Source organism: Silene latifolia, chromosome 7 (assembly GCF_048544455.1).
Source record: "Silene latifolia isolate original U9 population chromosome 7, ASM4854445v1, whole genome shotgun sequence".
Lineage (NCBI taxonomy): Eukaryota > Viridiplantae > Streptophyta > Magnoliopsida > Caryophyllales > Caryophyllaceae > Silene > Silene latifolia.
Window position 1 is genome coordinate 75,022,930 of NC_133532.1, and position 14,782 is coordinate 75,037,711.

General features: G+C 39.0%; 1 protein-coding gene and 1 long non-coding RNA gene across 2 annotated transcripts; both read left to right on the plus strand.

The window, feature by feature from the left end:
- The first annotated feature begins 11,771 nt into the window (after positions 1–11,771).
- On the plus strand, positions 11,772–12,496 carry LOC141591138 (uncharacterized). Its single transcript, XM_074411548.1, has 3 exons — positions 11,772–11,893; positions 11,987–12,154; positions 12,245–12,496. Exons 1-3 carry the CDS (start codon positions 11,808–11,810, stop codon positions 12,423–12,425), a joined length of 435 nt encoding a protein of 144 aa, XP_074267649.1. The 5' UTR covers positions 11,772–11,807; the 3' UTR covers positions 12,426–12,496.
- Positions 12,497–13,118: 622 nt separating this feature from the next.
- LOC141591140 (uncharacterized) lies at positions 13,119–14,090 on the plus strand. Its single transcript, XR_012520685.1, has 3 exons — positions 13,119–13,210; positions 13,300–13,403; positions 13,523–14,090. It is a non-coding gene; the product is annotated as an uncharacterized LOC141591140 (long non-coding RNA).
- The last annotated feature ends 692 nt before the right edge of the window (positions 14,091–14,782 follow it).

Here is a 14,782-nt window from a genome sequence, read left to right on the forward strand (position 1 = left end):
CGGGGCCATGGTTCTGAGGCAGAAAAAACGGCTCACATTACAACTCAATCTAACATGGTTCAAAGACTGAACGCGGACGACACAAAGGACGGAACAAAGATTAGACTCAATAGGACGAGGGTGACCGTGTGTGGTACCTCGACGCTAACTCGATTTCTAATGTGACAGTGTTTGACCAAACCTTTTGACTCGCGTCCAACGTAGTGGCGTGACGCCATTGGACGAGTCTCGTGGTGAGACGACTCATAAGTAAAGACCCATAAGTATGTTTGCTTCGACTCGATAGACACGAGGCGGAATTGGAATGGTGGATTGAAGTTTTCAAAAATAGAGATTTTCAAAAAGATTCGTTTGTCGCTTTGTGGACGGCTTCCAAAGAATAGGGATCTCCGCAAGTCGGTCAGTTAAAGGTTCGTCTTAAGTTTGTTTTCAAAAGACGGTTTGAGTTTGAGTCGGCTTGGAAAACAATGTACTGTTTTCAGAGACGGTTTTTGAAATTCAAAATTGTATGTTTTGAAAATCGGGTTTTGAAATGTTTGAAAAGGTCTCGGGGACGGTGTATGGTCCTCGGGATCTTGAAAATGTCTTGAGAAAAGGGTGTGTGCCTTCCTCGGGTTTTGAAAGAGCCATTGTCGACGCGAGACGGGTTAAAATCCGTGTCTTGACGCGGCGATTATAACGGCATAAAAAGGTATTTTGAAATGGTTGTAAAAAACCGAGTTTGAAAATCGTCATTACGACGGCCTAGAAAAGCGTGTTGAAATGGTTGCAGAAAATCGGGTTTGAAAATCATCATTATGATGGCCTAGAAAGGCGTGTTGAAATGGTTATAGAAAACCAGGTTTTGAAAATCGTCATTACGACGGCCTAGAAAGGCGTGTTGAAATGCAACGGTCGGCGAAAGACCGAGGTTTGAAATGGTCATTATAACGGCGCAAAAAGGTGTTTTGAAAGTTTGAAAATGACACGGAAGTACTCATGATCACATAGCACATAAGCACTCGCGGTTTCATTATATTATGCATAATGCTGACACGGGTTTTGGCTTAAAGGGTGGGTTGCACACCAAGCAATCAAACCCCGATTTTCGAGAGGGATACTAATCCAAACAAAATGTGTAAGGAGGGTGCCCTTGCCTCGTGCTCGAAGGTGATGAAAGCTCTTTGACGAAACATAAATGTGTAACGTCAATGGTATGCTTGACTCAATCGGGATTCGAAAGGCGAGGATGAGAAAACTCACGCCGATGAGACGAGCCAATTGGTCGAAAAGGATTAGGTTATGGGCCCGGACAAGGAACCCGACCGTGACCGTAATATCAATTAATGCATTTAAACCAAGACCTAGTTCGAGTCTCACCATCTAGGGATCACAAAGACACAAGTGTCCTAGTTATCCCCGGCGAAGTCGCCAATCTATGGACATGGCCACCTACGCGCCAAGCCGATTTGTTGGACACATAGCGGTTTTTGAAAGCCACGCTCGGCGGCGTAAGAATGCTTTCGACCGGATCGTTTTAGATCGGTCGGTTTCATCTCCGCAAGGGTCTCGAAACAATGCAAGAGATGTTCGGAGTCGCCACCAAGCATTTTTCGGATGCTTGGAACCCGTTCGAATCCACTGTATACCTCGGTCAAACGAAGCACAAAGCAGGGTTTGACATAGGTACTAAAGATAAGGAATCGTCCCTCTTTAGCATCCTATCTCTAGAATGACTCTCGTATGCCCTGGATAAGCTCGTCCACTATCCAAAGTTTATGAGTAAGAGGTGAAGGTACGTATTGGGAAGCCCTTTAATCAGACACCCAATCCCGCCCGCGGTAGCGGCCTCTCCTGATCGATCTTGGTTGGTTAAATGCAAAATTTGATAAAACGGGTAAATGCATGAATGCGCGCGCATCCACTAGTTTGAACCTAACATGTGAGCTTTCTATGTCGGTTTGTTTAATCCAAGTATCAAGTATAAGATGTCGAGTTGGATTTAACGTTGATTTGCATGCAAAACGGAAATTAAACATCCATTTACCGAATTAGGTTTATGGTGCATAACGTGATCCATTTGTCTTAGTAAGGCATTTTGCAAATATAATGTTGAATGAGAAGATTCGTCATCTGATCCGTCTTGTATTCGGGTCAACCGAAGTCGGGATCGTCCTAGGCAAATGCTGGAAGGGAAACAGACCCTGCATCAGGCAGTTTTAAGAGGCGCGAGCCTATTGGCGATGCAAATGGGTCTGCCCTGGTTTGCATCAGACTGCCATAAGAGGCGCGAGCCTATTGGCGACGCAAAGGGGCTTCCCCTAGTTTGAAAATAGAAAAATAAATGGCCTGTTTAGTCGCGGGTCAACAGACGATAGAAAACGCCTTCTAACCGTTGAAAGGGTTTGTAAAAATGTATTTAAAAATGGGTGTTCAAACCCGTCTTGATTTGAAAAGGCCGATTAGGCCGCTTTTGTGTTGATTTGAAGAACAGGACTTGAATAATCGTCATTGTTTCGACAATATTCGATGTCGGGTTCGGTTTTGCAAGCTTGACATGAATAGTTTTGAAAATAATTATGAACTAATTATTTTAAGTTCATTTGTATATAATTAGTCAACATTCATCATCGTACTCGGGTTAAATCCGACATGGTATGTAGAACCAAGGATGACTTTGTGTTGGTGACTAATACATTTATTTTGAAAATGGAAAGAAATGATGAAGGGCTTTAAAATACCCTTCAAAATGTAAAGAAATGAAATGAAAGGTTTTAAAATACCTTTTATAATGTAATTAACCAAATATTATCACCGAAACACGGAATAAACCGTCATGGTATTAAGAACCAAGGATGATTAATGTTTTATGGTTAAAAACTTGTCATAAGAAAAACGATTTGAAAATACTTGAAGAAATGGTAAAAACCGATTACAAATATGAAATAAGTATGAAGGAGATGAAGAGACCAAACACGGTTTGGATTTAGGTTGGGCAGGCTGCTTTAGGCGCGAGCCTGTGTGCTACGTAAGTAGACTCTGCCTCAACTAAAAATCCGGTTTTGGCTCATTTTTCCCATGTTTTGGATCATGTTATGCATGATTTAGCATGTTATAGTCATGAAACAAATGAAAACATAATAAAAGAAGATTTTTACACCCTCATACTTACATACTAGGCTTGTGGCGAGAAAACGACGTAAGTGTATCAACTTGTTTGGTCGGAAAACTCGGTTTAAAACCATTTTAGTAATTAAAAAGAGTGTTTTGTTAAGTTTAGTGATGGTGTAGTGGTCGAGATGGTCGGTCAAGTGATTTAATGCACGATGACGGTACCAAACAATGTGTAAGGCTTGTGTTTACGATCGGTAGGTCGTAAACAAGTGTCGGATTGTGACATGAGAAGTCGAGTCTAGAATTTTAAGGGAGAAAAGAGAGGGCGGACACTCGCGTAACCTTCAAAGGGTGGCATTTGAGGGGTATTTATAGGAAAATGGTTGGTTGTGTGAGTTTTGAGCGACGTGGCCGCATGGGCTGCTCAAAGAGGCGCGAGCCATGTCGCACGTCTTCGAGGTGTCTTGTCACTATCACACGAGGAAATCATCATTTGTTCTATCCTAGGATTTGGAAGAACATGATTTGTACTTGACTATGTAAGATTCCGGGAAACCTTAACATAGAAGCATTTGAATGGTTTGTTTTTTGTGTTTGGTTCGGTTTGACTCGTTGTTGGAGTCGGGATTTGAATTTTGAGTCGGTTTTTGGTCCGGTGTCGGTTTTGACTCTAGTTAGTGTCGTTACGACTCCGTCGTCATGCATTAAACACTCCAGGTACTTTTGAAAAGTTTTGAAATGTTTTATTTTCGAAATCGTTTTAAGTTTTCCGACGTAAAGTTGTACACAACTTGTCAATCAAACGCCGCGATTCCTAAGCATGTTGTAGTCCGATAATCATCTGGTGTTTGTTGGAGACTCGACAGATACTGGGTATCTACAGTTAGCCGTACCAACCCTACCACGCCTGGAAGATAATCTGGTAGCTGCAACATAAAACACTATATTAACAATAAGAATAAGGTCATTACAAATATACTCCTCTGAGTAAAAAAGAACAAAGAAAAAACTTACCACCAGAAATAGAAACTTCACCAGGCTTGGCAGGCTTGAGAGCCATGGGGACATTTTCAGCCTTCAAGCAACATGGAAATTGAGCAGCCTTGGTGCAATACGGCCACGACCTTTCAATAGAAGGGAGAGCCAAGAAAGCAGTTACCCTCTCAGAAGGATAATTCACATTGTACACCCAATCATCCACTGAAAAACAAGGTACACTCTATTAAATATTTCCTGCTTTCTTTTTTACTAACATAATATGTGCAGGAAAGACAAGACAGCAAAAACTTACCAGCAACACAAGCATCATAGTTGAGATACATCAGCTCAGGCCCAACAGAATTGGTCCTGATAAACATATAGCCAGCGGCCCAATTCTTATCAGCACCGCTGTCCAAATTGCTGAAAAGAGGAGTAGTCGAGGGCCTAGCCTTGAAATTACCCTACCAGGGCTATGGGTCTTCAAAAGATAGCAGCTCTTTAGATCACCCAGAGTGAAGGACATGTTATGCATCCCACACAGAAACTCGATTGAATGAACTACTTTCCAGACCGAAGGCATAATTTGATATGGCAGAACACCAATCTCCTTGATCACCTCCACCATCAAAGAAGAAATAGGCAATTTGCAACCAGCCCTAAAAGCCCAATCATAAATACAGAACCAATCAGGATAAGCCTAGTCAACCCTGATCGTTGAATCTTCAGGGATCCAGACTTCACAATTAGCAGGGATAACTCCCCTATCCTTCAAAATACCCTCAAACTCAGGTTTGAGACGGTTGGCAAGGTTGAAGTACTCGCTAAGTGCTTTTGTTGGCTTAAATTCGAATTCACCATGAAAGATAAACACCATCTCTACAGTAGAAGTACCAGATGGAATTTCAGAAGACTCGGGTTTATTTTCAAAAGTTTATTCAGGATTTGGAACATCAGGAGTACCAGAAGCAAGTGCTCCCCTAGTCGATTTCCTTTTTACAACCATTATTTTGTTTTCTGGTAAACTGCGAGAAGATGGACAGAGGTTGAATGTGACACCCCGCGATAACGCGGAAATTATAACTTATAAAATTCAAGCGGAAACTTGGGAATTTTTGAAACTTTTAAAATTTAAAGCGCGGGTTCATAAAAATCTAAAACACAAATAAAGAATGCGGAAATAAAGATTAAATTATACAAACGTGATAGTCAAAGGTGAGGGAAAATATATCCCCCGAATGACCATACAAAAAAAAGGTGAGTCTAAACGATCCTAATAAACCAACTACTAGGCCAAAGTGCTCGCTAGCTCACACATGTCTTCACCCCATGAATGCACCAACTAATACCTGTCATTCATGTAAACATGAACGCATACGATCGGTGGGGAGTAACTCAAGGTTCTCCCAGCCACAAAATTTCAAAACGAACATAACAAAGAACTAAAACAGGTAAGTCATATAAGATACTTACGAAAGGCATGAATATCAAGTTTATATTTAAACATGGCAATTAAATGAGATAGAACAAGATAGACTAACATTAGCATAATCAAGAATCAACTATTCATGTGGGCCATATAATAATATGAAAGACAAGAATACGCTCATTTATACAAGAGCCCGCATTTCAAGGAAATACAATATAGATATGAGATTAGAATCCGAATCATGTGGAGCAGTTAAGTAAGGGATCAAATAAAAACTGTAGCCATTACTTTTAAAACCTCTTAACAAATATTGCACGGGACGTGGCTACTAATGTCACATTCATACTTATGGCTTGCATCTCACCATAAGCACGGATGGGAACATCAATCTCGGCGATCATATCGCAACTAGAAGGCTTGCATCTCACCTCTAGTATCCGATAGGACCAAGACTAACAACACAAGGCATAACTCTTGCCTTGAAAGATAGATACCAGTATCTATAATCAAGCAAGACCTTTACTACTCATATAGGATATCCAACCCTCGGCAGAACGGCCAACGAGAGAGATGTCGAAAGAGTATAGTAACCAACTCTCAGCAGTGCGGCCAACGAGAGCGAGGTAAATAAAATAAGATATACAACTCTCGGCAGGACGGCCAACGAGAGAGGTATCAAAAGAGTATAGTAACCAACTCTCGGCAGTGCGGCCAACGAGAGCGAGGTAAATAAAATAAGATATACAACTCTCGGCAGGACGGCCAACGAGAGAGGTATCAAAAGAGTATAGTAACCAACTCTCGTCAGTGCGGCCAACGAGAGCGGGGTAAATAAAATAAGATATCCAACTCTCGGCAGGACGGCCAACGAGAGAGGTATCAAAAGAGTATAGTAACCAACTCTCGGCAGTGCGGCCAACGAGAGCGGGGTAAAGATAAGTCAAGCAATACGGTATAGCATAAAGGCATTATCAAGAATACGACTCGACCAAGCGATACGAATCAACTTGGAAAGAGACTACTACATGTAATGAACCGATGATAATCCAAGTGAGACATTCCATGCCAAATCATAATCATGAATAAGTAACCCATTTCTTCAATATTTGTCACTTGAATAAAAATGTAAACAAACGGAGATGAACCATTTATAATAAGCAAAACAAGCATCCAATTATAACTGACTCAAATTAATTAAACAAGTAGAATAATTCACTCACATTTGAGATACGATAAATAAATGAGAATGAACGGATTAAAAATTCATATTATAGGTAAGTAAGGCATTTCATCAATATTTTGACTTGAATAAATAATAAATTCCACATTTATGATTAATGTGAGAAAAATATATGAATGGACGATATTTAACGAACTAAGTTATATAGAGCATGAGACGGGAATTAAATAAATCAAACACGGATATAAACCGACTCAATAAGGCACGCAACACGAGGTTAGGCCACGGCTCAACCATGGCCATACCTCTACACGTGACTAGGGCCACAACCGCCTTGCCTTAACCCTTTGCCTAGGCGGACAAAGCACTTTAGGCCAGGCAGGCCACGCCAACCTCCGCTCAGCCGCAAACACCGTCAAAATAGGTTGCTAAAGCGGCCGTGTACAACACCTACAACGCTATCTTTTTCGTCGTCGAGAGCAGTCCCAAACAAAGCCAGATTTGTGCCCAAAAACGATACCCAAACACGCCCTACTCTTGTCCTAAAACAGTCTTTAAACGCATACAACCCGTCCCCAAACTGTCCCAAGAAGAGCCGCAAAGTTGACTCAAAACAGTCCCAAAATAGTATACATGTATCGACCAATACAGCTACTTAAGACGTGCCATAATAGTCCCAGAAATGCAAACAACTAGTCCCCTAAACTCAACATGTAATCGTCTCAAAACTCATCACAAAACCTGCATTTTTAAGCACCAAAACCGGTCCCAGCAATGTACCATTTTCACGACTAAAAAAAAGTCCCGAATGCCCTATAAAAGCGTCTCAAGGAAACCCAAAAACAGTCCCGACAACTTACACCAGCTATCCCAAAACAACCTGCATAGCGCAACTCAAAAACAGTCCAATGCAGCGATTTAAGACCGCGCTAAAACAGCCATTGCACCCGCATAAAACAGTCCAAAAACAGCCTGCAATCCGCCCTCACAAACAGACTCAAAAACAGTCCCAAAATAGCATTATACAGTCCCTGAGTGACCTGCACAAAACGACTCAAAACAGTCCTAAAATACATACAACCCGTCCTCTAAACTCGACATGTATCCGCCTCAAATTCGGCTTTTAATACCTCCATTCCGACTGACCACAACACTACACCAACCGGACCAAAGATGGTATTCCAAAAAAGTCCTTAAATCACCATTTTTACGACTAAAAACAGTCCCAAAAACGCAATACAAAACCGTCCAATTTCGACCATTATTACCACAACAACAACCAACTTATACAAGTAACTAACCATGGAGCTAAAGACTCGATTTTTCTTCAAGTAAACACAATAAGGGAGCAAGATAAACAACATACAAACATACATATGAAATAAACGATTCACATGAACACGTAATCTTGACATAATGTCGAGTAACCTATCACCGTTACCTTTTTGCTCTCCTAAACGACAGAGGAATCGCCCAAGGATGATCTTAAACCCAAAAATGGAAGAAATTAGACCAAAATCCGAATCCAGTGTAAGACGACCGTTCTGAAATAAGACGAAAGCTTGGCTCTTTCTTACATATAAAGAAGGAGAATGAGGAGGGGAAGCTAATGGTACAAAAATCATGGAGTTTGGTTGAGAATCGAAGGGGAAATCTGGGTTTTGAGTTGATTTTAATCAGGTTGAGGTTCTCGTTGTTCATTATTATTCTTTCTTGCTTTCGAAAAGGGGAAGAAGAAATGAGGAAAAGCCAGGGTGGGGGATGCGGGGACACGGTACACCAAAACAATAAATAATAATAATAATAATAATAATAATAATAATAATAATAATAATAATAATAATAATAATAATAATAATAATAATAATAATAATAATAATAATAATAATAATAATAATAATAATAATAATAATAATAATAATAATAATAATAATAATAATAATAATAATAATAATAATAATAATAATAATAATAATAATAATAATAATAATAATAATAATAATAATAATAATAATAATAATAATAGAATTATTAAAAGGTAGAGTGTAAGAGAGTGTGTTGTCGGAATCGGGTTGGTCCGAAAAGAAACAGCTTTATAATAGAAATGCAACGATCTTGCTAGACAGAAATACACTTATAATTTAAGACGGAAAATTACTATTATTATCCCTATTAATACTATCCGACCAAATATTTATTTTTATATAAATTAAGCCTTAAAATTATAACCTTAATAAAAATTATGTTTTAAAATGAATTAATTAAATTAAATAATTTAAAAATATAAGATAAATCAATTAAACGGTTAAATAAATTTTAATTGTCGAAATGAGAAATTCGCGGGTGTTACATTGAAGATGAAGATTGAAGAAGAAAATTAGAAAAATTTCAGAAGAATTATTCGAGTTTTTGGTGAAGAATAACGCAAGAGTAAAAGGAGTATTTATAGTGCGGTGAAAATCTAGGGTTACTGCAAGTTGCACACGGTTATTCAGAAAGTTGCAGTAAATAGACACTTGTCGCATTCATATCAACTAGCCGTTTCATTGCAATAATCACACTCAACTGTCTAAAGCAAGTTACTAAATGATGTTTATCTTCTCATTACTGACCTGACTCAGCGACAATGAGAAGATAAAGGGACAATTGTTAAGCCTGATATTTCCACGATATATACAAGGTATGATTATGCCCTGGCCTGACGTTCAGGATAGAAGCCTAAAGATAATTCAGACTAGGCACCAGGCAGGAGAGGACAACGGTCAAACACGAAGACACCAGTTGACCAAGTCAGCAAGGAATATATGGAGTAATTATCATATAATTATGGTAATTAAATCAGCATTAAAGGAGAATAATTAGTCATAATCATGGAGCATTTACCCGGCTAATTAGGCGCGTCCAAGATAGCAATCAATGGAGTCATTAAAGGAGAATATTATGTCATTAAAGAGGAAGATTTTGCAGTTATATGGAGATTACTATATAAGAGAGGTTGAAGACCATTTGAAGACACATCCTATTACGCACCATCATACAAGACAAGATTACAAGGCTTACTATTACAATACTTAGAGCAAAAAATACATTGTATAAACCTAAGATACAATTATTCTCCTAATATTATAGTGAAACCTCTCCTGTTTTGGTGCCCGTGATTTTTTCCCATTCAAGGGTTTTTCACGTACAAAATTACTGTCTCTTTCGTATTTTTTATTTTCTTTTCTTTACGTTCTTTTTAGCCTGCCCTGTAGTCATACACAAGATAAAGAACTAGTTAACCCTACTAATTCTCTACCCTGGTCTGATTCAGCCCTGCGCATAATCTAGATAAAACAACTATTATTATGCGTTTTAAATTTAAGACGGGTTAATTATATGACAAAAGCAGATCGCATTAGAGAAGTAAAAATTTGAGATGAATAAAATAAAGGATTATTTCATGGGAATAATCCATCCTATGAGTGCCCTGCAAATAACACTTCATCCTATCAGTAATTCCAATTAAATCCATCCTATCACCTTTTCTTCCCATAACACTCTCAGAAGACGGGCAACTTGTAGAACAGGTCACCCTTGTAAATGACACTAACAACTACAGGTAGACTATTTTGAGACAGTCAACACCAAACCCCCACCACCCCATCATCATCGTCGACGGCCGCCGGAGACCTGACCCACACCTCAAACACGACTCCCCTACATCAACATTGTCACCTTTCAGTCTTTCACCACCAATTGAAACAACCGTCTCAATGTCGGAATCAAACTATCTATTGGCAGTCCGCAACCCCATCATTCACACTCACCTTCTGCCGTCCAACTCCAATAATCGTGCATCGCCCATCTACTAGTCTTTCTTTGAAGATGTCGTGAAAATTGATGACTTCCGTATGAATGAGAATGAAAGAAAAAAGAAGAGAAAAGACCAAAGAGACATTATGATTGGAGACGAGGTCTTAGCATTAAATTGCAGTACGCAGGTTACCAAAGCAGGTTACCAGGACTCGGAGTACAGATGATGAAACAATTCTATATATAAATCTCCACTTATTTTACTTCCATTTGGTCCCTCAAACTTATCAGGAATGCGGAATGGGTTGATAACATCATTCCGTGACAAAGAATCCAAATATGAGATACACAACTTGATCTAACACTAACAAAGTAATCACAAAAGTTCAACACTTAATTCTTATTTGAAATATGCAATCAAAGCCAAGTCTTTCAATACCTATGAACCATCCCATAACTGACCCCAGTACACACTGCCGAACCCACCTTCTCCAAGTTTGTTGTCATAATTGAAATTGTTAGTCACTGAGTGTAACTCCTTCAAAGAAAAAATCCTCCACGGTGCCTTGTTTCCTTGTTTCCTCAATTTGATCAAGCCGAGCCTTGCAACACCATTGCTCTTCGCCGCAACCGACATCAATTCGAACCCATTTGATTCACATTATTCTAGCACCCGGTAGCCACTATGGTTACAGCCCAAATCGACCAGCCCGGATGCAGCTCACAACTTGGGCCCAACCACTTAAAAAATCACTTCAACCTTCATTAAATCAATTCCTAAATCACCCTATTCAATTCACTAACACCAGCTCAACTTGCATCAAATCCGAACCAAATTAAGCCCAGAATTCCAAAGCAAATCCAAATTTTAATTTGATTCACATAATATTTTATAAAGAATTGGTGCTCTCTGCTCTCCGACAACTCGTCGGAGTTCAGCGGCGGTGTGGTGGTGTTTTTTACGGTGGTAATTTTGGAGGTTGTTGGGTGGTGGTGATGGACGAATGGGAGTTGTGATGGTGGTGAAGGAAAATCTGGAAATGAGGAAGAAGGAAGAAGTTTGCTTATAAAAAGGAGGAGGTGAGTGGTGACCTAATGTAACCGGTCAAAAAATTGGGTAAATTTGTTTTTGGAAAGAAAGGGGGATAGGATGGATTTAATCGAAATTACTGATAGGATGGAGTGTTATTTACAGGTCACTCATATGATAGATTATTCTCATGAAATAATCCTAAAATAAAAGGAGAATGCATAGAAAAATGCAAAAGATTTGTTCTATATAACCGTGGGGGTGATATTTGTGCTGACCAACTGTAAATGAATGTTTAAAAAATGGTGGAGAGGTTTTTCATGGGTGGTGAGAGCAGCTGGATGTCTGATACGGAGGGGATAACACTGATCTCTGGGCCTCCATCATGGTAAGCTTACTCAACTTAATTCATCTTCAAGGTAACTAACTACTTGTACTTGAGATTTGTTTATATTTGATTGGGCAATTGGCAATTTGGCAGTGGGAAGACATCGCTGCTATTTCAGTACGCCTTCAACATCCTTACTCGTCACTTCAATGGTTACATCGTCTTTCTCTGCGATTATCGCCGTTTTCAATCCCATCCTCCATTTCTTTCCCACGGACTTGATCCTACATCATCTCATATCTTTCACCGCATTCAAATCAAGTAACCTCCATTTTACTCCTCACTAACTAAAATGCACCCAACATTTAATTAATTAATTAATTAAGTAATTGTTAATTACCGATTAAAAAGGTACATTGATAAGTGTGATGATGAAGCCCTCAAGAAATATTTTGCTGCCTTCCATCTCCTTAATCCTTGTCCTCTTGCTGTTATTATTGATGATTTCGGAGATTTCTTCCTTGATAGGTATTTCTTCCTTCATTTCTCTCCCCTAATTTTACTCCACTTCATCAATTGCCAACCTAAGTAATTTATTGCTGTTTCAATGCTGTGATTTCACTCCATTGACTTGAAAGTGTGTGCACTAGGTCCATTACTCCATTTAAGGAGGTGCAAGTGTTTGAATGGGATAGGAGAGTTAGGATGGGACATGGGGTGGAGGATTGTGTTTAATGGTGGTGGCCGGTGGGGTGGGTGGTACTAGATGTGAAATTGTCGGAAAATTTAAATTGGGTTAATTTGCACTTAGTCTTAAACGTTTTGAGGGTAAATTGCACATTTTAAAACATTTGGGGGCAATTTGCTACTTGAGGGTCTTTGTAGTGAAACCGATTGCAAAAGAGGTGAAATCAGCCACATTAAAATTACCTTCTAGGGAGGTCGGTTTGATATCCAAAAGCGCTCAAAGAATGATCGGACAAGTGGAATATGTTGGAGTGAAGTAGTGAACCCGTGTGAAGACTCCTCGTACAGTTAATTTGGTGTTATGGGCTCATCATATGAGCTTTTTGCCCCAAATTACCTTTTCTTAGCATTAGGATCCTAATGGCCCGGATTGCAATATGGTCAATCCTTTTTCCAATTAATTAAAACTAACTTCTACTCCCTTTTTTCCATCCGTTTCACTACATTTTTCAAAATTTCCCTCACAGATTTGCGTAAATGTAGTGAAATGAACTGAATGGAGGGAGTAATATTTTCTTTGCTTTTGGTGTCCACCAAGAAATGCCAACAGAGGTATGATAATGCTCGTGGAAGGGACTTGGCCATGGTTCGAGTGTTAGCCCTTTGTCAGAGTGCTATCCTCCATGCTAAGTAAGTTCCTCTGGGTATGCCTTCCGCCTTCTAATTGCATCTTCGGTCCCTTCATGTTTGACTTTGTTCATTTGTTTCTATCTTGTTAGTAAGACTGCACCTTGCAAGCTCTTCCTCTCTGATACGCACCATGGAGACTCTCCCAGGCTCTTCATTTACAAGAGATGGCTTTCATCAATCTTCACTGTCCAACGTATCTTTCTTGCTTCCCTATTCTTACTTGTATGGTCTGATATTGTTGCATTCATCGAGTGACTATGATTGTTGCTTCAAAATCTGATTTGCATATCATGATCACATTTTCTCCTGAAGGTGATGGATCAGGTTCTTTACTTCTGAGAAATAGTGTCTCCGCTAATGAGAAAGGCAAAGGAATCAAGAGTGCAAGATACTCTATAGCTCTTCACTACCTAGTTTTGGAGGGATTTGTGGAGGACGAACAGCTGCTATAGGACTTGCTTGCCTTGTTATGATATAGATAGAGAAAGAACAAAACAAAAGCCATCTCGAATGCCTTTTGCAAGGTCCTGCTATGGGTGAACCTATTGTATGTGAGTACTCCGCAACCCACTTGGCCACATTACCGGTATTGTGAAGACTCTATACAGAGGAGAAGCTACTCTGAGACGAATCTGGTACTCTGTATGTAGCTGTATAGTGGCCTGTACAACTCGGCCGCAAACTTTAACTAGGTCAAAATCAGCAACCCTGAGCATGAAGTTTATGCCTGAAATGAGTTGTTTTCCGTTAGTTTTCTGATGCTTCTGTTTTCTGCGAATGTGGTCAATTTTTTGTCATCTTCATCTTTTTTATTTACATCTTAACTCAATCATCTCCGTCTTTATTCTTCTTCTTCAGCTACTATTTTCATTTTCACAACACCAACTTTATTGCCTACCAGCTATTCAATTATTCAAATCCCTTCTTCAAAAAGTGAAACAATAATACAAACATCAATTTTAATACTCCCTCCCATTCAAAATAAACCTCCTTATTTCCTTTTCCGTCTATTCACAATAACCTCCCTATTTCCTTTTTTGGTAAGTGTTTGTGTGGTCCAAATTTAATTGTATGGTGGGGTAGTGTATTTGTGTGGTTCAAATTTAATTATATGGTGGGGTAGTGTGTTTCCTTAATATTTGTGCCAAAATGAAATGGGAGGTTTATTGTGAATGGGAGGGAGTATTTTATAGTTTTTGAAATAAAAATCCAAAATTCCAAAGCCTTTCAAAATATCATTTACTCCGTATACTAGGTTTGCGACGCTTGCTTATGTGATATGTTTAGGCTCCGTTTGGCACGACACTTCAGGTAGCTTATTTGACCAAAATTTCAGCTACCTTATTTTTTTGCAAGTGTTTGGCAAGTAGCTTATTTGGTCAAATTACCCTGAAATGAAATGCTACCTCAGCTAGCATTTGAAAAATCAGGTAACTGAAATGACTTATTTTCCATTTTGTATCCCTTTTATTCTATAATATTAAATAATTTTCATATCCTTTTACGTCATTTTACCAAAATCAGCTACCTTTTCAGCTAGTTTGTCAAACACATTTTTATATAATCAGTTAC